This window comes from Sinocyclocheilus grahami, unplaced genomic scaffold, assembly GCF_001515645.1.
Source record: "Sinocyclocheilus grahami isolate Dianchi unplaced genomic scaffold, SAMN03320097.WGS_v1.1 scaffold106.1, whole genome shotgun sequence".
NCBI classification, from domain to species: domain Eukaryota; kingdom Metazoa; phylum Chordata; class Actinopteri; order Cypriniformes; family Cyprinidae; genus Sinocyclocheilus; species Sinocyclocheilus grahami.
The window spans coordinates 3648802-3671080 of NW_015505285.1; the positions used below are offsets into that span (position 1 = coordinate 3648802).

Consider the following 22279-nt stretch of genomic DNA (forward strand, 5'->3'; position numbering starts at 1 on the left):
TTGTGTTTTCTGACTTGTTATAATGTTTTCTGAATTGTTATTTTGTTTTTTAGACTTGCATTTGCATTTGCGTTTGTAATTTGTTATTTTTTTTTCAGAATTGTGATTTGCTTTGCACTTCTCGGCCACCGTACAAAATGCTGTCATTCTACAATTCTCCACCATATTTACTATGCTACCGCGCAAGTTCAGGCTAACTCAAAAACTTGCAGAAACTAAGTCATTATTACGAGAAAGTTTCTCATTATAACGAGATACTAAGTCATAATTTTGAGAAAGTTTCTCATTATTATGACTTACAGAATTATATTTTTTATTCAGTGGCGGAAACGGGCTTCCATATGAGAATGACATGCACAAAGAAAAAAGAAAGAAAAAAACTTTACTGAGTCTGAAATTGAGGTCCTGCTGGCGGAGGTAGAGGTTCGTGCTGGGACGCTTTTTATTTAATAATGTGTAATTATTCTGTGGACAAACAATGCGTGTGTGGTTATATTTTTTTCTATTGACTTATCAAAATTACTACTTCTAGAAACAACAGAAATAATAATAATAATAGTAGTAACTATAAAACAATTAGGTTTCCAAAGGAAAGCATAAACTACGAATTCAAGTAAAAATTTCAATCGTCTTATAAAAAGTGAGCCATCCTACTTTTAAAATCACTTGCTATGACAACTAATAAAAAGTTTAGTATCAGGAAATTCTTGCAAAACTTTTTAACAATGTTATTGAATAGAATATATTAAAACCGTTATTGCACGACATGGGCGTATTATAGCCTAGGCTACACACAAAGCAGTCGGAGATGCGTTTATGCATTTTTTTTCTTTCTATTTTACGCATTAGTAGTAAATCAAGACTTCGCAAGTTCTCTTGTAAAATAAAAACAACATGGAATAAACAGTGTACAGAACGCGAGTAAAGTTAATCTCGCAAAAACACCCGTTAATAAAAAAATCTGACTACACTGCACAATTAATCTCTTACACTGCATCTTTGTTGTTTATGATGAATTCGGTGCTTGCACGTACACCGCTTTTATTATTTTTGCAGCTTAGATGTTCAAATAGCTGCAGTACTCAGACTTTGCCACAAGGAAAAGTGCGTACGCCTGCTCAGACCCTGACGCGACGGTAAGTACTTTTCCACGTCAAAGACGTTTTTATAAATATGAATGTTGCCGTGGACTTTAGCGTACGCACACTCCAAGATCAAATCTGTGCGTACGCACATTTTATAAATGAGGCCCCAGACGTGAGATTTGATCGTAGCCACCGCTCACGTCCTTATGGATACATTCCAAGTTTTGCGTTGAAACGACCGCGCGCCCAATTTTCTGTCGTACTTTCTTTTCGTAAATGAGGCCCATTGTGATTAAGATGTTTACATGCCCTGGCAATCTGATTAATACAGAATGATGAATGGAGATGTAACTGCATCACTTACTTTAACGTTTTCATAATAACTTCCAGTTCGTAACCTCTCGATCTCTTCACACCAGGTCGTGTTTCGTTTCAGGTGTGCAATGACTTTATCTGTTATGTCATTAACATGACTGGACGCGTTAGACTGCTCGTTCTTATTGATTTTTAATTTGTCAATAGTTGCCTTAAGAACCTTTCCCAATGTGTCATCGACTCTTAGTCCTCTCATTGCAGTTTGTTCTGCGCTTTTCTTTTGGCGATCCGTGCTGTGCGCGCTGACCGCTGGAGAAGCGTCCTGAGCGTCACTCGCGTCAGAAGAATCTGTTTTAATAGCAGATTCATGCCGCCTTCTAGGTTTTGCTGTGGATTTTGCTTCCAATTTGCTTTCGGAGCTCTCCAGTGATTCTGCTTTGTCAAGATTTAAAGGATCGCTCTCCTTTTTTCTCTGACTTTTTGGTGCTGGTTTTTCATCGGATTTGCTCTTGACGGTTTGCCGTGGTTTGCCTTCACTTTCACAGTCAAACTTTTTACTCTGATGCTTGCTTTGTGCACTGGCTTGTTTCTCATTCTCGTCAGCATTGTTTGCGTTTTTGGGAACAGATGCGCCGTTTTCTTGGTACTTACTCTCGGAGTTCTCCGGAGACTGTCTGAGATCCCTCTGCTTTTTACTCTGTCGATGAATGGTTCCCCGTTTTGGTGCTGGGGTTTCGTGAGGTTTGTCTTCACTTTCACAGTCATGAGGATCTTTCTCCTTTTTACTCTGTTGCTTCTTGCTTCCCCGTTTTGACGCGCACTTGGCCTCTGCGCGCTCCGGAGACTTCTCCTGCCTGTCAGTCTTATGGTGATCTCTCTGCTGTTTACTCTTCTTATTTGCATTTGATTTAGTTTGAGCTTTGGGTTGGTCAGGGCTTGTCGCGCGGAAGCTGCCCGGTCTTCTCTGGCTGTTCATGATGGCTGGTGTGAGCTGCGACGCGCGCAGTTGTGTTAAAGGAAGGTTTCTGTTACAGAGAACTGTGACATCACGATACAGGTGGTTGTACTGTGCCAGGCTCTATGGTTCCAAATGTCTCACTTCCTCAGTATTATGACGTTATTTCTGTAGGCTATGCATCAGGGTTTCCGTGGATCGTGTGAAGTAGCCTACATTTATTGACAAACGTGTAGACAGGTGCTAGTTGTCATAGGGCTATTTATTAATTACAACATCTCAGGGGCGTAGATTACCTGGGGGACGTGTCCCCCCCACTTTTAATATCACGTAAATTCGTCCCCCGCACTTTTTCGGGCAAGTGTGTTCGCATAGAGGTTTTCAAGAGCCGGTGTGAATAAATATAGATTTAAATTCAAAGAGACCGGATAGTCTGTGCATGACCTGGTGTTTTATTCGGACCCAGAATGAGGCGAGATGAACATCGCTGAGCGCTAAACACGCATGCAGTGTATGCTTCATTCATACTCGAAGCCGGAGGCGCTCTCGCGCAGAAAGTCGTACGAGGAAGTTCCTAATATGAACAAAAGCGTCCAGCTATCGCTGTATCAAAACCGTTGTTTTCAGAAAAAAAGAAACGTTTGGAAACATGAAGACATTAAACATACAATTGCGACAATATGGTTTATTTGTGTTTGTCAAGTCATCTCCAGGTAATAAATAAAGTATATGAACAATGCAGTGCTAACTGACATAGCATTTATTACAGTATTGAAACTATTCTGCCTTATTATGTGATAAAGTGTTTGTAGTATATAAACAAATCGTTATTGTACAGCAGTTATCTGATTTCTAAGCCAATTAAAAGCTAGAAATGAGAGAAATTAAAGTTGACTATACACTACCAGTCAAAAGTTTTTGAACAGTAAGAATTTTTAATGTTTTTAAAAAAAAAGTATCTTCTGTTCACCAAGCCTGCATTTATTTGATCCAAAGTACAGCAAAACAGTACAAATTTGAAATAGTTTTACTAGGCTATTTTCAAATAACTGTTTTATTTGAATATATTTTAAAATGTAATTTATAGTGATTTCACTATTTTCAAATAACTGTTTTTTTTGAATATATTTTAAAATGTAATTTATAGTGATTTCAAAGGCTAATTTTTTTTGCATCATTACTCCAGTCACACTATCCTTCAGAAATCATTATGATATTCTGATTTGCTGCTCAAAAACATTAATAGTGATAGTAATAATAATAATTTAAAAACGTTTCTTGAGCAGCAAATCAGTATATTAGAATGATTTCTGAAGATCATGTGACTGAAGACTGGAGTAATAATGCTGAAAATTCAGCTTTGATCACCGCAATCATTTTAAAATATATTCAAATAGAAAGCAGTTATTTTAAATGGTAAAAATTTCCATTTTGCTGTACTTTGAATCAAATAAATGCAGACTTGGTGAGCAGAAGAGACTTCTTTATAAAACAAAAAAAATCGTACTCTTCAAAAACTGTTGACTGGTATGTTATATAGATTACAGAAATGTTATAATGTAATGTTTTATATATATATATATATATATATTTTTTTTATATTTTGATGCAGTAGTAACAACAACAAAAACATTCTTAAAAGTTACTATTACATGAGCAACAAAACAGCAAATAAGTATATAATATCTGATCAACAGGTTCACTCAGCATGGCTGCATATCCTCTCACCTCTCACTCACCTCTCACAGAGATTCTAAGTCTCACTTAGACAGACCTTCGGCCAAAACCAAAACCACGTACTTAGATGGGTAAAGTCCATCTGACTGAAATGTAATGTTTTATATATATATATATATATATATATATATATTTTATTTTTAATATAACATTTCTGTCCCCCTCACTTCTGAAATGATGGCTACGCCCCTGCAACATTTGTTGGCCAAAATAATGGTTTGAGATTTTTTTTTATATGATAACGTTTACTTTGTTAAATTCGGCTTAAGCCTTCAATGGACTATTTAATGGCTGTGTGAAAACATGCCTGACTTTGTGTGTTCAGTAAACTCTTATTTTTTTCTTGGGCAATAATGGTGATATGACAATATTCAATACCGTGAAAATTCCGACACTATACTGATTTGACTTAAAAATAAATCTACCCTGAGAAATATTAAGTGGAGTAAAAAGTCTCCCCTCTGTAGTGTTTGAGTAGAACAGGAAAATCTTTCAAACACTAAAATGGAAACTTAATATTATAGGAGTTATTTATTTATATATTTCATTGCAAACTATTTTTTTAAATCTAGGTATCTGTTCTGAAAACGTATTTAGGCCAGCTATTGACTAATAAAATAATAGTTCTACTTGCATTACTATTAGTAGTAGTGGTAACCCGTCCCCAATTTTTTTTTTTTACCAAATGGCTTGATAATGACTAATTTTATAAATTGATCACTTGCGACATCTTGTGGTAATATAACCAATATACTTTTAGGATTTTAAGCTGTATGTTTATACAATAAATAATGAATACATGAAATGAATCTCATTGTTTAAAAAAATCGCGTAACTGCCTATAAAAAGACTAAGTCCAAGCTGTGTGAAAGACTAAGACTTTAATGATAAATAGTTTGATCTATTCTAAGCTGTTTTTTAGACTGTCATTACTTCAGTTGAAGTCTAAGCTCAATACAATACTGTAATTTCCTAAATACAAAGGTAAAAGATCAATCACACACCTGTATGGCTTTTATGTAGTGTACTGTTAGGGAGTGAAATGAACACAAACACAATTATTATGGTTTAGACATCTTTAATATGACATGAAAGCTTTTATTTTTATAATAAGGTGCGGTAGCTAATGCCAATTAAAGTCAACAAGTGCTTGTGCAGGGTTAGCCTACGCCAGTCAAAGTGCTAAACATAAAGCTGTCAGTGCACCAAAGATTGCATGAGCCCAGACACGGGCTGATTAAGAGCTTCATTTTAGGTTTTCATTGTTCTGCAAAGCTAAACATAAAGGTTCTCAAAGTCTACTACATAGTGTCGTTTAAGTAGCTCACCACCAGTGGATACTGAACACATGGTATTTTGCAAACAAGCACTAAAGCAAGCGAAGACAACATTATGAGAACCAGGCTAAAACTGCACACCAGAGCAGAAGAGGTCAAACCTCAAGATTTAAAAAATCACATATGGTTGCAACAGCTATCATCGAAGAGAAGAGCACAACTATTAAAAACACTATTAAATAAGTTCAATGGTGTGGATGTAAGACGTGCAGTACGAGTCAACATACAAATTGGAGTTAGCTAAAGGACTGCTTTTATTATTTTTTTTCCTTCTGATACTTTTGCGATGCATTGGAACTATTAAGCAGTCTCTGACTATAGAACCTAAGCAGCCAATAGAATAGAATAGCTGGATGACCTCTGCTTTTCCATATGTGTCTCTGGAGTTGGCAGTCAAACACAACATTCATTTGGCCTTCTGGGCTTTCTGAGCGGATTTGGTGATCTTTCCGCTCGTCGAGGTCTTTTTCTCCACTCCTTTAATCACTCCCACTGCAACGGTCTGACGCATGTCACGCACAGCAAAACGACCTGCAAACCAAAAAAGAATCTAAGCAGGTCATCTTGTGATCATTATCTCTATCATCCTAACACTGATTGTGAAAATCCTCCTGGCATACCATATCTTTAATTAAAAAAATGTTGGTATGAAATGGAAATACATCTATTTGTAAAAATCTGTTTTCTAAATGCATGTTGTTTTTTTTTTCTTTTTTAAGTAAAAATGTTATAAAACAATCTTTCGGGGGGAAAGGCCAACTTCTCTGTATGCCGGACCTCTCCAATCATTTAGTCTGCTTAAACACTGCCACTGGTTTACAGTCGACTGCCCTACTTTTTTTTATTTTGTATTTGTTTTCCCCCCCAACTGTCCGTTTCATTCAGATGTAAGGACGAAATTACCTATCATTACCTCTAGGGATGTGACGATTCACTCAACTCACGAGTCGATTCACGATTTTGATTTCGCGAATTGATTCGATTCACAATTTCTTTTTTTTAACAATGAGATTTAAGACAAATTATAAATTAAATGTGTACTATTATTATTGCTTGGACAAAATGCTGCACATTTCTTTGTGAAATTGAAATATAACACTATAATATACTAATATAGCATCTACATTTTTATTGCTCTTTTGTTGGTTTTGATTGCTTCTATTATCCTCATTTGTAAGTTGCTTTGGATAAAAGCATTTACTAAATGACAAAATTTAAATATAATATAAATGTAAATAACAAAACTAAATTGAAATTTTAAAACAAGCCCCAAATAAAATAAATAACACAAATAAAATAAATCTCTTCATATAAACAAAAGGCGTAGTCTGTGCTCTTCCCATTTAAAATTAGAGGCAACCACTGCATTTTAATCATGATCCAAAACATACATGCAACAGGAGCAGTTTTTTTTAAATCTAAATTAGGTTGTATAATTTAGAAATTTGAAGCAAAAACAGAATGGTTTGACTTCAGTTTTGTGAAAGTATACATAAAAAAATATCTGCATGAAACCGAAACAGCAGATGAGCTGAATGAGACGCAGATTCACTCTCTGCCAGCAGGTGGCGCTTGAAGTGTGTCATTGGTTTCTGCTGTAAACAAAGCAGCGCTGCACTTATGAACTTTAATATGCATTATACAGAGGCAAGATGAAGAGAAAATACCATCTAAACTTTTCTAAAGATAGTAAGTTCCCCTCAGACATGCAATATAAACTCCTACACCTAAATTAATCGTGATTTTTAGCATCTCAACCGATTTGAATCGTCACATTTTTAAATCGATTTTCAACCGGCTCACGGTTAATCGTTACATCCCTAATTACCTCTTTCAAACTATCAAAAAGAAAAAAGTCATCAGTTTGGAAGTAAATTATAGAAAACAATTTTCATTTTTGAATGTATAACGTCTTGATTGTTTGTTTGGCATGGCTTTTAGATTTTCATAAAAGAGGAATGACAAACTATCAAGAAAAAAAATACTTAATGAATTTAACTTGTTACCTTAACTTTAATAAAAAATGAGCAAAGAAGTACTTTGCTCTTGGGATGGGATGTTGGGATAGCACTTACCCAGTGGAGGATACTCTGAAAAGCTCTCCACACACATGGGCTTCCCAGGGATCATATCAACGATGGCCGCATCTCCTGACTTGAGGCTCTTAGGGTTGTCCTCAAGCTTTTTCCCAGAACGACGATCGATCTTCTCCTTCAGCTCTGCAAACTTGCAGGCGATGTGTGCAGTGTGGCAATCCAGAACAGGGGCGTAGCCAGCGCTGATTTGCCCTGGGTGGTTCAAGATGATCACCTGATGGGAAAGAATGAAGCTCAGGTTTGCTGAAGTGAGTAGTGAGAACAGAAGTTAATTGAGCTTACTTGAGCAGTGAAGGTGGCAGCCTCCTGAGGTGGGTCGTTTTTGCTGTCTCCAGCAACGTTGCCACGACGGATGTCCTTGACGGAGACATTCTTAACATTAAAGCCAACGTTGTCACCAGGCATGGCCTCTGAAAGAGCCTCGTGATGCATCTCCACAGACTTGACTTCAGTTGTTACGTTGACGGGGGCAAAGGTCACCACCATACCTGGCTTCAAAATTCCAGTCTCCACACGGCCCACAGGAACAGTTCCAATGCCTAGTAAAAACACGGCATTTAGTTCAGCTCTGCTTTATGTTAGAGTAATTCCTGGCCATCTTTTAGGCAAAAACAGGTCAAATGTATTAAATTTGTAACAGTTTGTTTGTACAAATTAAAACCTCCAATCTTGTAGACGTCCTGAAGAGGCAGGCGCAGGGGTTTGTCAGTTGGACGTGTTGGAGACTGAATGGCATCCAAAGCCTCCAGTAGGGTGGTCCCAGATGCATTTCCCTCCTTCCGGGTAATCTTCCAACCTTTGAACCAAGTCATCTAAAGTAAAGACAAAGAAACCTAATGAAGATGCTGATTGGGACCAACTTGCTGGGATGCCATTTTGCATAAAGTATTCATATTCAAAGAAGAAATTCATAATGCTTCATATGGCATACGGAAACTAGAGCTGTACGATTTGGGGCAGAAAATATAATTGTCATTTTTCGATAAAAGTTGCGATTGCCACAAAACCTCCCTTAAAGCTTCTCTTTTGTTGCCAGATGGTTCATATACATTTTTTATATTACAAATTCGGGAAGATGATTAGCATGCGGTGTTCCTAAATGCATATTATAAGCAACCCAAACAACATTTGTGTGAAGTAGCATTTACTGTGAACCAAACCACTGAGACACTGAAAACACTGGACTGTAAATGAACACAGTGCTGCATTTCACTCTGAAACATGCAGTGCAAGCCATATCAAAGCCATTACCATTTTATTTTTATTAATCGTGAGGCCCTAGTGGAAACAATACTTTATTTCCCATCTTACTTACATTGGGACTGGCCTCAAGCATGTTATCTCCATTCCAGCCAGAGATGGGCACAAATGCCACTGTGTCAGGATTATAGCCGATCTTCTTGATGTAGGTGCTGACTTCCTTCACAATTTCCTCATAACGCTTCTGACTGTAACTGGGTTCAGTGGAATCCATCTTGTTGACACCCACAATCAGCTGCTTCACACCCAATGTGTAGGCCAGAAGAGCATGCTCCCTGGTCTGGCCGTTCTTCGAGATGCCAGCCTCAAACTCTCCGACACCTGCAGCCACAATCAGCACGGCACAGTCCGCCTGAGGGTCAGAGAAAATGTTAGGGATTATTTTTTTCAATATAAATACTGTAGCAGCTACTAAAATATATCTGTGTGCCTGTTTATTTTCTAACTTGTGAGGTTCCAGTGATCATGTTTTTGATGAAATCCCTGTGTCCTGGAGCATCAATGATGGTGACATAGTATTTGCTGGTCTCAAACTTCCACAGGGAGATGTCGATGGTGATTCCTCTCTCCCTTTCTGCTTTAAGCTTGTCCAACACCCAGGCGTACTTGAAAGAGCCCTTTCCCATCTATGAGTGATACACATAAACATTATATAACAGCTTGAAATAGTTTTTAATCATGTATTAGTTTAAATGTCTCCAATATCTCCATCATACCTCTGCAGCCTCTTTCTCAAACTTCTCAATTGTTCGCTTGTCAATCCCACCACACTTGTAGATGAGGTGGCCAGTTGTAGTGGATTTTCCAGAGTCCACATGGCCGATGACCACAATGTTGATGTGGAGCTTCTCCTTTCCCATGGCTGACGGCTTTATTTAAAGTGCCAATGTAACTGTAAAGCTTTACACAGACAGCAAACAGTCACGGTGCAAATTCTATGAAAGACATAAACTGTTAGACACATGTTCCCTGGCTAGTGGATGCTTTTCATCCAATTAAAAAAACACTAATTCCATGAACTTAAGAAGTGGCCTTTTAAACACATGCACTGTTTGTCAGTAGATCTCATGATACAGTATACAACAGAGTAGTACACCACCAAAGGAAAATTCCTAGATTTATTCACCCCCATGTCTTCCCAAGTCCATATGACTTTCCTTCTGTGGAATATTAAAGGAGAAATTTGAAGAATATTCTGGTCATTCTTTTCCACTGAATAAAACTGTATGGCGACTGAGGATGTAAGGCCTCAAAAAAGATGTAAAAGCATCATGGACAAGACAGAACTGCACATTCTTCAAAAGTTCTCCTTTTGAGTTCTGCTAAAAAAAGTAAACCACACAGGACATCTGCTTGAACAATGCCAGAAATCTCATTTTTGGGTGCAGTAATCTGCAATTCTCTTAGAATGACCTATGCAATACCAGCTCGGCATCGTCTATGGCTCCCTGTGACTGCAGAATTTAAATGTCTTATTTGAATTTAATTTATTGGACACGGATAGAAATGCAGACAAAGACATTTGTTTAACAAATACGATAATCACTACGCCATTTTTTTCAACCTTCAGACCAGCATTAAGTTTATCCTTTCAGGCTGTTTAGGCTTCTAGTTCTGCCAAATAACCAGCAACGCTTTTACAGACTGGGCATGCCTTTCTTCATGCCTGGTACATCTTTGTCCTGCAGACCTCCATTTTGTAAAGATTCGCCTGCTGATTTAAAAGACTGGCAGCCATTTGTGAGCCACTTATGTATCCGATATTGTGAAAAGAAGAAAAAATATTAGAACAGCTGGTTAAGCTAGAATTCATATTCCATTCTAAGGTAGTGCATTGTGGTTTGGCTGCATCATGGACCCAACTTGTATGATTAGTGCATCAGCATCATTTCCAATGAGCTGTAACCTGTTCAAATGAATAATTTCAAGTATTCCAAGACGTTCCTTAAAGCAAGAGCTGGGCTGCCATTAGTGTAAGGAAGCCAATTCCCAGCTTACCTTCAGAGGTTAACAGAAGGGCTATTCTTGATAAGGTTACCTAATACAGACGCATTCTTTAAAAAGGGCATTAAATTACTCCTATGTCGCATCAGCCTGACATGACTTCAGAAAGCTATTCCTTTCGGTGTTCGTTAGCGCTAAAACATTGCAATACTAGTCGTCTAAGGACAGCAGGCGACAGAGATCATTGCTGGTACATCTTTGTCCTGCAGACCTCCATTTTGTAAAGATTCGCCTGCTGATTTAAAAGACTGGCAGCCATTTGTGAGCCACTTATGTATCCGATATTGTGAAAAGAAGAAAAAATATTAGAACAGCTGGTTAAGCTAGAATTCATATTCCATTCTAAGGTAGTGCATTGTGGTTTGGCTGCATCATGGACCCAACTTGTATGATTAGTGCATCAGCATCATTTCCAATGAGCTGTAACCTGTTCAAATGAATAATTCCAAGTATTCCAAGACGTTCCTTAAAGCAAGAGCTGGGCTGCCATTAGTGTAAGGAAGCCAATTCCCAGCTTACCTTCAGAGGTTAACAGAAGGGCTATTCTTGTTAAGGTTACCTAATACAGACGCATTCTTTAAAAAGGGCATTAAATTACTCCTATGTCGCATCAGCCTGACATGACTTCAGAAAGCTATTCCTTTCGGTGTTCGTTAGCGCTAAAACATTGCAATACTAGTCGTCTAAGGACAGCAGGCGACAGAGATCATTCAGATATCTAGGGGATTTAATAGTGCAATCCCTTCCCCTGCAGCTGCCGCCATGTTCTCCCATTCCCAGCCTGTATCTAGCGCAATGTCGAACACAAGCATCAGTAAGGTCTATTACAAGCGACAACTAGTCAGAGAACATAAATACCGGCAGACGTTCTTCATTTATAATTACACACCCGTTTGTTGGGTTTCTTTTCAAATACGCAGATAAAGATGCGTGGGAGTGTGCGGCACTGTACCTGCGCGCGTGCTCGGGATACTGGAACGGTGCTGAAGAGGCTGAGCGGCGCGTCTGATCCGGTTATAATACAGACCCGACGAAAGCGACTGTGCATGCGCAGACTACATCAGTCACTGAGGATGCTTGAGGTCAGACGACGATTGTAAAGAACTGGTTAAGTAGTTTAGAATTGACGGGCGAGAAAGGAAAAAAGTTCATGAGTTTATTCCGCGGACGCATTAGCTTTAAACACAAACTGCTGCAATGGTTTTAAAGGTGACCCAATTCGACGAAAATGTTGGTCTCACACAGATTTCTTAAAAAAAAAGGTCTTACGCAGAATTGATCATTCTAACAATGAATACATGTACGTCTTGAACATAAACGAGTGCAATTTTATTAGATATACAAGTATTTGACAGGCGATGAAGCATGCATTGTAGCATCTTGACAATTGACAGATTATGCAACACAGTGTTTACACGGATTTATTCATTTTGTTTCACTTAGTAACGATTGCACAAAACAGAACAATAAAATGCAAACATAAATCAGTTATAGCGTACAAAAAGGCTAAAACGTAACATCCAGACATGGTTTCACCGATAATCTCCCTTTAAGGCCTCTTGCTTCAGTATGGGTAAGGCATGTTGTGATAATCATAGGCCTAAAATAAGGCATAGTTCATAAGGACGTTAATAGCAAAAGACTCCCAATTCCTTAACTATTACGATTATTTTAGTTTTCAACAGAACAGATTTAACAAATCAGAAATAGAATTGATATAGTTCTTACTACTGTGTTAAGAACAGCTACAGTGGGTCTCATGAGCTTTATACTTAAAAAAAATTCACAAGTTAAAAATTCACGAGTCGGATTAATTCAGTAACCGCTCTGACTGATTCACACAGGTTTTTTATTCACTAAACAGACTCGGCTCACAAGCGTGAACTGGACTACACTGGTAGTGTGATCAAAAATGTTATCTCTTTAGCATTACTGGATGTACCATCCATGTTTTATCTTCCCTTCACTTATTGCACCTTTGTTTGAAAAAATTAAAATAGTCTGAAAAAGCTACTGACAAGTATAACAAATACAGACATCGCCAATAAAAAAAAATACCAAAAGTCATTGTGTTTGTTGGTATGATTAAAAAAACAACAACATTGGATTGTGCAATATTCATTAGTTTGCAAACCATATGCAACTACTGCTAAGAGCTCCATAGAATTTACAAGAGGTACATCCCTTTGGCTAACGGTAGACGTGTTTCACTGGATGTGTATTCACTGGACAGCCCAAGGCTGGACTGTGCCCTTGCCAAATATTGTGAAGAAAACAGCTCCAAATATATTGATCGCTGCGGAAATGTAGAAGACAATTTGCCACTCTGGAATGGTGTTCTAGATTAAAACAAAATGTTTAAGCATTTGTTACTTCATTATCACAAATGTGAAAAATAGATTTCTCTTGAAGCATTTATGCATAACGAACATATGATCACATCAGTGACAGGCATAGTATTAAAATAAATAACTCTTATAGCACCGTTCTTAGTTTTTGCAGCATGTCACAACATAATGCAGTTGTTGCATAAAAAAGATAAAATAGTTTACATTTATATATAAATGCAATAAATTGTAACTTACAGATTTGGTCAAAGATCTCGCTATTACAGGGCCCACCATGCCAGGTATAGTGGCAAATGAGTTTGTGATCCCAAGCAATATCCCAGCATATCTGAGAAGAAAAATAAACAAAAAATAATAAAATATGAAAATGAAGGGGTACTTTAACCATGTTCCAACGATAATTAACTTGTGACATGCATGCATGTACAGTTGTCCTAAACCATAAATCATATATGATTGCCAATAAAAAGCCTTGTCTTACGAGGGAGCAATGTCCAAATGGTTGATGTTAAATCCAGAGGCCGAAATGCCCCCTAGAGAGGAGGAGATGGAGAGGAAGGCTACAGCCAAGACATAGTTACATCCAGTGTAGCCAGCAGCCACGAGGAAAACGGCTGGTCCCACCATTCCTGGACACATTCAAAACAGACACATTGATTTATTATCATTAACAGACTTCACATCACCAATTCAATCATCCCATCAATACATTTTCAAATGTACTGTTTAGCATAAAACCAAGTAAATAGTGTCTATGAATGTCTTACCTACTATAGTGAATGCCTTACGCACATTTACAGTGTGGATAAGATATCTCTCTCTCAGGAGGTCTGCCAGCTGTCCACCCAGCAAAGCCAGCAACCAACAACCAAGGTAGGGCAGAGCTGAGAGCATTCCATTCTGAATTTTATGAATTTAAGAATTTTATGCATTAAATTGATCAAACGTGACAGTGAGGACATGTATAATTATATTTAAAATGAATGCCATTCTTTTGAACTTTCTATTCATCAGAGTTTCCACAAAAATATAAAGCAACCGTTTTTAACATTGATAATTATTGTGTTTTTTTTTTTTTTTGAGCTACAAATCAGCATATTAGAATGATTTCTGAAGGATCATAAAACACTAAATGGCTGCTGAAAATTCAGCTTTGCCATCACAGGAATATTTTATTTATTTATTTTGACCAACCTCAACATGCAAAACAATTTTTATTTTGGAATATGAAGATAAAAATATAAAAAATAAGTAAATATCACTGTTGTATGATGATCTTCATCATTAGCTTACAAAGCATTCAAAACATTGAAATAAATTTGGTAAAAATACAAATTTGTCTGATCGTTTTAAAATAAAAATGATGTGTCAGTCCTGCTTTGCACTCACCTGCTGGATGCTGAATCCGAGTATATCATTCATGTAGGTGGGTAAGAGAGTCAGCAGAGTGTAAAATGTCCAGTTGTAGGAGAAGTGTGCCACAACTATGGCCCATAATGGCGAAGACTTAAGGATTGAGGTCCATGGGATGTAATCTGTGGTTGGGGACAGCTGGAGCAGAAAATTGCATATTTTAATACAAACAAACAATTAATGAGTCAACCATTATCTGGTTTGAGAATAAAGAAATCATCTTAAAGACAGACACTGTATGAGATCACTGTATCATTGCCTACTTCATTTTTTAAAGATGCCATTATGTAAGTCTTCTCAGCCTCCGTTATCCTTTTGTGTGAGCTGGGACTGTTACTGACAAAGCAAGACCAAAGGAAAAACCAAAGAAGTCCAACAGCTCCTATGATTTGTGAAGAAATCAGATAAAGTGTGCATTCAGATTGTATTAAGACACAAGCATGTGAAAGAATCTTTAGCGTTACATTTTATGCTGATTGTGCACACAGGTCACCTTTAAATGCGTATTATAATGAAACTTACCAAATATATAAAAGACGTACGTCCAGTCTAGGTAAAAGCATATCTGGCCAGACAAAGGAAGAGCCACTACAGTTCCCAGCTGAGCACCTGTAAAAGAAAAGAAAAAATAAATTATAGTACAAATACCAAATACACAAAAACTTGAGTAGATTGTTACAAATCAAAGCAGGGCACCCGTGTAAGAGATTGTGAGCAGTCGACTTCTCTCCAGAGGTGGTGCCCATGATGCCCACATCGCATGCATAGCAGGATATGACACTCCCTGGATGCACAAGAATTACTTTTTAAGACTTTTATATTCCAAAATGAATAAAACTTATATCATCTATGACAACAATGAAACATCGATTTTCAAACTACAAGAACAGAAGTACTAAATCCATATTGTAGGTAATGAGTTTGGAGGTTACCTCCCCAATGCCTTCCAACACCCTGACAGCAATGAGGTAACCAGCTCCCAGATCAGCGGCTACTGGAGTCAGCAGGGTGAAGATCACAGTGCAAAGGATGCCAATACCAAAGAGCCACTTGGCACCATACTTGCGTGCAAAGTAGCCACCTGGTATCTGAGTAAGTATATACCCATAGAAAAAAGAGCCCAGGATCCATCCCTGAGTCTCTGAATCCCAGTCATACACACTGGCCTGTGGAGACATTGAACTAACTATGATTACACTTCCAAGATCTCATGCTTGGGCTTAAATTCTCGAAAATGTGCACCATGACTATACTTAAAAAAACAAACAAACTGTAAAACTTTTTTTTTCTCTCACAGCACACCTTACTTTTTTCCAGAACACCTTTCGGGAAAAGTTTGCACATACAATATGTGAGACCATAAAGTAGATGCTCTTACAGTGTGATTGTGTTTGGGCACTGGGATGCTGTGATGAGGGCAGACGGAAGAACTGTTGTTAGCACTGGAACTGTTTTTTAGCATGTCCACCATTGCCACACTAAGGTTCACCCTGAGGGCATATGCTACAAAGAAGCCATAACAGGACAAGAAGGCCAACCCGTATCGTGAGGAGCAGCAAGCAGGAGCTGGAAGAACAAACAGACGAAACCATTGTCAAACAGTGGTTAAAGGATTATCCCAAAAGTGTACTGGCACTCATGTTGTTCCAAACCTGTATGACTTTTTGTATCTGAGATATGAATATAAATTATGACTGAATGTGGTGATATAAAAAAGACCTTTCACGGCATGCTGCACCCAAAACACTCAGCGCGACCAGTGTACTCTGAATTATGAGAAAAACACTCTCTTTTTTACAGATTCTTAAAGAAATTTTCATTCAAATCATTTTTAAGAGTGGTTCCTTATTGAACTACAAGTTATGATTTTGTTCGACAGATTCCTAAAACAGTAGCATTACTGACACGTTCATAAAACATGTATTACATTTTTGAAATAGTAATAATAATAATAAATTATTAATTTTAACAAAACATTAGGACATTTGATATTAACATATTATGATTTTACAGTAACTATAGTATAGTATTAGGCGGAAACAATTATCACGGTATTAGGGCATTTTTAGGGCAGTTACCTGCATGACTAACACACTTCCTCCTTCACGTGACTGCCTGTTTTGAAAGCACATCTGAAAATGCTCTTGAATTATTTATGTAGACTGCATCAAATGCTGCGACAATTATACCACACTGAGCAAAAGAGATGAAGTCTGCACTTTTGGGATGATTGAATGACTGAGACATCTCATGAATACTAAAAACAAGTAAGGAATTTTTAAACATGAGCTGTTCTAGCAAATTACAAGTTTACAATGCAGCTGAACATTGTCAGTTAAGCACAACAATTATAACTGCATTTACATATTTATTATTACTTTGTAAGTACTAATATTATGGCACGTATGGTACCAGCGCACTACGTGGCATGTTGTAAATCTGCATAAAAACATAATAGGCACTCATAGTTTCTGCTACCTTTCTGAAGGTCTCCGGTGTCTTTCCGGCGTAGTAAAGGCTGGACATGATCTTCAGTTTCTGAGTCTGACGCTGAATGCTCCATCATCTTCAGCGGCTGCTCTCCTGCTCTCCTGCTCTCCTGCCGCCTGACCAGAAGCACAATAACAACACACTCCGAAAGCGGAACCCGTGGTTCATCGTCAGCAAAAACACATACCATAATAAAAGTCCCGTGGTCTCCAGATTATATAACAAAACATAATAATAATAAAATAAAATAAACAATATTTGTTCAAATGTTTTAAAGGTCAAAACATGTAAAACAAAGTGCAAGAAAACAGAATATAGACGATTAAAAATGTTAATACAAAAAAATCCTCTTAAATATTTATTAATGTTGCCGTTTTATATTAAACTATGATTGTACATGGTTTAATCAAAGACAGACTTGTTTTTTAAAGATCCATTACAAAACAGAGTTTGCTTTTTCTACTTTGTGAGCTTTCTATATTATTGCAACATTTATCCAGTAAGAGGAGCTAAAGTAGTACAGCAGACCATGCTTTAAAGGTGACATATCATGAAAATCTGACTTTTCCAGGTTTTAAGTGCTATAATCAGGTCCCCGGTGCATCTAACAACCAAGGAAATGTGAAAAAGATTAACCCAGTAACTTTGTTTTGGTAAGTCTTTTTCTGCAAGCGTCTGAAAAAAAGGAGAGCGTCTGATTTCGCTCCCTTGCAAAGTACTCAGCTCCATTACTTGAGTGAAAGTACAGAGCACAACAGTTCTTCTGTGGCTTTATAGGTAATATTTTCATTTACACAATTTAGCAAAATCAGACAATATTATGTCTAATATAAACCACAATATTAATTTCTTATTACTGAATTGTTGTAAATAAATATCACATTTGGAACTGGTCAGTGTTCAAAAAATGCTGGGAAATCACTTAATGTAGCCCTTCAAGAGTGATCACTGATAAACTGTCTGAAAAAAGACTTTTCCCCCACTGACTTTCAAAGCTGCTAACGACTTTCTACTTTGAGGATCTTGATAGAAATGTAGTGGAGTGAAAAATACAATATTTGACTTTTAAATGTAGTGAAGTTAAAGTCATAAGTTCCCAGAAAAAAATAATACTCAAGTAAAGTACCGATACTCAAAAAGTGTACTTAAGTACAATACTCAAGAAAATGTACTTAGTTACTGTCGCCTCTGCTCCCTTGGTGATGTTGCAAAGGGATCTCATTATAATATTACCGCCCCTTAATCTGTAACTTTCCACCCACGGCGCCGTCATTGTGTTTTCGCATTTCGCAAGCGACAACGGTGTACCAGCTCTAATGCAATGGCGAATGTTTGAGCAAAACATACGAACTGTTCTGCCTTTGTCTGCACAGAACACTATAGATCTATAATAAACATGCGATTTATTTCCCAGCATTTTACCTTCACAGACATAACCGACTGTTTAAGTAAACTTGTGTGTGAATGAGAACTTAGTTTAGTACTCACATGCTGTGTGTGGTGGCCGCTTTCTGTCCGTGTACTTTGGATGTGTGCTCTCAGAAAAAAAGTATATTAGATGTTGAAACTCATATGGTTTAAACCGCATGATTTTAGCGCTATAAACATAATAATCAGAACCATAACAGATGTTTTTAGCAGGTACCAGTTGTAATGGCGCAGCTCTATTCTGAAAAAGGGGCGGGGAGCAGCAGCTCATTTGCATTTAAAGAGACAGACCTGAAAAAACAGCTGTTTCTGCTTCCACGCAAAATGGGCATATTCAAAATGACATAATAAATGATCTGTGGAGTATTTTGAGCTAAAACTTTACAGACACATTCTGGGGACACCAGAGACTTATATTACATATTGTAAAAAGGGGCATACTATGTCTCCTTTAAGGAAATTCGAATATAGTCTAAATAAGCAGGATTCAGTTCTCTTTTAAGATCTTCATTAGCATTATTGTTTTTTTTCTATCAGGTCAATCAAAAAATAATACATGCAGTATCTAAATGTGTTATAAAATTTGACGTTCTACTTTGTGTGTGTTGTCTGCAAAGCTGCTTTGAAATAATGCCCATTATGAAACATAGGCTACTCGTTCTATCTCCCTCACACACACACACACAGTAATAATCCTCACTTACGGAAGACTGTGAGAAAACAGTCAGAGGTGCCTTCTAATGATTTTGTTTTACGTGGAATCAGTAATGTGGAAAGTACAAGCCCACATGGAGATGAAGAGGAATGTGTTTATCTATTCCTAGAAAGGAACTGGCAGGGTACCCAACCTCCCGCTAATGCAGAAAAGGATAAGACTTGTGGAAGCTTGTAATAAAAGATGACAGAGATGATAAATGTTCAACATCATTTTATTGTGTGCAAAAGAGTACATTTTAAAAGGCAAATACACAGAACTTACTAAAGAATGAGGAAGAGCTTTTCTCCAAATGAATACACAATATTCTCGAATAAGACTTTTCAAATCTGTGAAAAATTCCTGCACAGACTGCATATAAATATGTATACATTTAACAGACTTAAAATATCTTGTTAAAATACATTTCACGACTTGAAACGTAGTTTGTGTTTCAGATGTGACTAGTGTTTCTATATCATTGTTACATGGGATTAGAGCATTTCAGCACCCTGGTCTCTTAAAAACAATGCCCCGAGTTTACGTCAAAACATGCAAACATAAAGTACATTAGTAGAACATGAAATACTTGGTACGTTATTGCAGTTAAGAGGTTATGAGTATAGTTATGAATGTTAAAGAACTATTCTCCTCTATGCGACTCATCCATCTCGGTATTCCCTGATAGCACTTTACAGTGACACAAAAACCATTTCTGTTCGTTGATATTTTCTACCAATGACTCTAAACCTGCTTAAAACATCCATGTCCTTTTTTCTTATTCTTTCTTTCTTTACACTGATCTTTCCACTTGTCCTACTTGCCAAAAACCCTTTGTCTGCAAGTCAAATCCAAAATTAGTACAACAGAGATCCAGATTACCACAACCCATAAATGTTTAGCTTGTCGGTAGTACAGTATTTTAGAACAAACCTCATCATTTTTGCCATCTCCATTACTATCAATGACTTTAACAAAACGTAATGATCATAATTCATACAAAAGCAATATGATAAAACATCACTGGCAACAATGCCTGGTTCTTATCATCACAGAGATACATGCAATATCATAACAATAAATCATACATATTAAAAAATGCAGTTTACCAGCAACTGCAAATAAAAAAACAAAAGATTTACATTAGAAAACAATTGTCCACAATGTCCTTAGGGACTGAGATGTCCATGTTACTGAATGAATGCTGAAGGAAGGACCTTTCTAAAAGTCTTCAACTCAATGCAGTCATTAGAGAAATGCCACAGTCTCTCAGCATAGCGAAGAACAAGAGACAGAAGAGGTATGTAGAGTTTTGGGAAGAGGAAGGCACAATTTTAGAGTGTATGCAATGTGGAATGTGCAAAGCTTAGACAAACACCATTAACACTAAAATGCTCTGTTTCTCTGCTAACCTGAATGTGTTTGAACATTCATGAAGAAATAAACAGACATACTGTAACATTTGCAGTTTGGGCACAGCTACTCTCTCGTGATGGTCGCATGCCACTTCCCAAAATGTTTTGAAAATAGTGAAGACGGAGCATAAAAAACTGCATCTGTCAGACACATTCTTCCTTCCCTATTTCCCTCTAAGCATCTACCACTTCGCTCCAACTTTTTTCAAAACAACGCAGACGTAAGCAGTGTTCCTAGGGAAGGAGTTGAATAAATGTGGCTGAGAAGGAGTTTCGAGAGGACCTGATGGAAACCATGTTTGCTCTGTCAGTTGGGTGAAGTGTTGTCATTGAGCTGGTCTGAAGGGACAGTGAGGTTTTGGATTTGTCGGTACACAAAGAAGAAGAGTTGTGGCTGTGGGCGGCTGTGCAGTTCGGCCTTGATCCTCTGCGGGTGAGTGTCCGGGGCCAGCTGCTGTTTGGTTTCATCCGTCAAGAGGAAAAGGGCGTAGTTCTCCGGGTCCGAAATTTTAAACTTGTCCACGCATATCTGACACACTTCCTCTGTTGTGGCGTAAGGTTGCACCTGAAGGGTTTTGGCTGTACAGCCACTGCTTGCATCTTGCAGCGCAACCCGCAAGTAGTTCTGAATATAGACAAGAAGAAATCTAGGTGTAAATCCCAATATATATCAAGCTTGTTTAACACTAGAACCACCACGGGGTAAATTTTACCCGTGGCTGTTTTTCAAATGTACATAACAGATTTAAAATAAAACATTCTAGTCTCCAGTCATTGACTTTTACTAAAATTATGTAATTTACAATCCAATGTTGTTCAAAATTATTTAGATAAAACCAGATCAAAAAACGGGGCATTTACATCTATAAGCACCAGCGGGTCAAATTTACCTGCTATATAATGCATGTATTTTCACGCTGTCATTTTCTTGCAGCTTATGTTTTAACATTGTACATTTCTAGGCAACGCCTTTCACTCACTGATTTAGCGGTTATGACTTTCATAAATAAAGTAAAAATGACTTAAAAAAGGCGATCTATGGAAGGAAGGTATTAGAAACACTAAGTGATGGAGAGTCTGATGGTAAGTTGAGTCCTGGGTCGGCTCAGCATCTGACGGCTCATCTGACAGTCCAGATATCATATTTACATGTTTTAGCCTAACATTACTCTAATTGGTCAAACTTTGGTTTAATTATTGAATTTTTGCCATATAGTTTATTGTTCGCTACTGTGTTGCTATTCTAGTCTGGCCGTTTCCTGAAGAAGAAAAAAATCTGATCTATATGATGAAATGAATAAAACCATTTTTTGATTACCCAAAGTTTAATGGTGTTGTTCTCTTATTCAAATTATAAATGATATAACTAAACAAATTAATAAATATTTAGGTGAAGCTGTGCGCTTTAATTTTTCATCGCATCATCCTATGCATCCTCATTACTGTCTATAGCAGGGTTTCTCAAATCTTGCCCTGAAGGGCCAATGCGCTGCAGAGTTTAGCTCCAACTCTGATCAAACTCACCTACCCGTGATTTTCTAATGATCCTGAAGACATTGATTAGCATGCTCAGGTGTGTTTGATTAGGGTTAGAGCTAAACTCTGCAGGAAAGTGGATCTCGTGGGCCAGATTTGAGGATCCCTGGTCTATAGGCTATTTTAGTCATTTAAATAGCATGGGTTATCTTAATATATTGATTAA

At 37.4% G+C, this 22279-nt stretch overlaps 4 protein-coding genes across 9 annotated transcripts in view; all 4 read right to left on the reverse strand.

The window, feature by feature from the left end:
• LOC107588675 (cyclic GMP-AMP synthase-like) overlaps positions 1-2445 on the reverse strand; it is a 9164-nt gene extending 6719 nt beyond the window's left edge. The window contains exon 1 of the mRNA XM_016276879.1: positions 1450-2445. Within this exon, the coding sequence (XP_016132365.1) occupies positions 1450-2376 (927 nt within the window). The 5' untranslated portion in view covers positions 2377-2445. The remainder of the gene's footprint in view (positions 1-1449) is intronic.
• A 2912-nt stretch (positions 2446-5357) lies between these two features.
• On the reverse strand, positions 5358-11837 carry LOC107588677 (elongation factor 1-alpha 1). 2 transcript variants are annotated; one of them, XM_016276883.1, is made up of 8 exons: positions 11742-11837; positions 9502-9685; positions 9232-9411; positions 8841-9137; positions 8187-8337; positions 7808-8064; positions 7505-7739; positions 5358-5960 (listed from the first exon to the last, which is right to left on the reverse strand). In XM_016276883.1, the coding sequence occupies exons 2-8, from the start codon at positions 9643-9645 to the stop codon at positions 5836-5838; spliced, it is 1389 nt and encodes a 462-aa protein (XP_016132369.1). In that variant the 5' UTR covers positions 9646-9685; positions 11742-11837; the 3' UTR covers positions 5358-5835. The 2 variants fall into 2 exon arrangements, with proteins under 2 accessions (XP_016132369.1, XP_016132370.1); XM_016276884.1 differs by having other exon boundaries at positions 9502-9720.
• A 266-nt stretch (positions 11838-12103) lies between these two features.
• LOC107588676 (sialin-like) lies at positions 12104-18555 on the reverse strand. Of its 2 annotated transcripts, XM_016276882.1 has the most exons (12): positions 18529-18555; positions 17029-17156; positions 15929-16116; positions 15483-15716; positions 15247-15334; positions 15073-15159; positions 14814-14932; positions 14527-14688; positions 13905-14037; positions 13619-13766; positions 13375-13465; positions 12104-13128 (listed from the first exon to the last, which is right to left on the reverse strand). In XM_016276882.1, coding segments are annotated over exons 1-12 (1497 nt in total). In that variant the 5' UTR covers positions 18531-18555; the 3' UTR covers positions 12104-13011. The 2 variants fall into 2 exon arrangements, with proteins under 2 accessions (XP_016132368.1, XP_016132367.1); XM_016276881.1 differs by lacking the exon at positions 18529-18555 and having other exon boundaries at positions 17029-17239.
• Positions 18556-20261: 1706 nt separating this feature from the next.
• Positions 20262-22279, reverse strand: part of LOC107588678 (ras and Rab interactor 2-like) — a 47141-nt gene continuing 45123 nt past the window's right edge. For all 4 annotated transcript variants that reach the window (XM_016276886.1, XM_016276887.1, XM_016276885.1 and 1 more), the window contains one exon: positions 20262-21202. In XM_016276886.1, coding sequence (XP_016132372.1) covers positions 20885-21202 — 318 coding nt within the window. In that variant the 3' untranslated portion in view covers positions 20262-20884. The remainder of the gene's footprint in view (positions 21203-22279) is intronic.

Coding starts and splice junctions, on each gene's coding strand:
- LOC107588676 (XM_016276881.1), bottom strand. CDS start 17,230: ATGGTATGTGTTTTTGCTGACGATGAACCACGGGTTCCGCTTTCGGAG. Junction 15,717..15,928: donor TGCCCAAACACAATCACACT/GTAAGAGCATCT, acceptor ATGTCTCCACAG/GCCAGTGTGTATGACTGGGA. Junction 14,038..14,526: donor TCGGATTCAGCATCCAGCAG/GTGAGTGCAAAG, acceptor CATAAAATTCAG/AATGGAATGCTCTCAGCTCT.
- LOC107588677 (XM_016276883.1), bottom strand. CDS start 9,645: ATGGGAAAGGAGAAGCTCCACATCAACATTGTGGTCATCGGCCATGTG. Junction 8,338..8,840: donor TGCTTGAGGCCAGTCCCAAT/GTAAGTAAGATG, acceptor TCTTTACTTTAG/ATGACTTGGTTCAAAGGTTG. Junction 8,065..8,186: donor GGACGTCTACAAGATTGGAG/GTTTTAATTTGT, acceptor TGTTTTTACTAG/GCATTGGAACTGTTCCTGTG.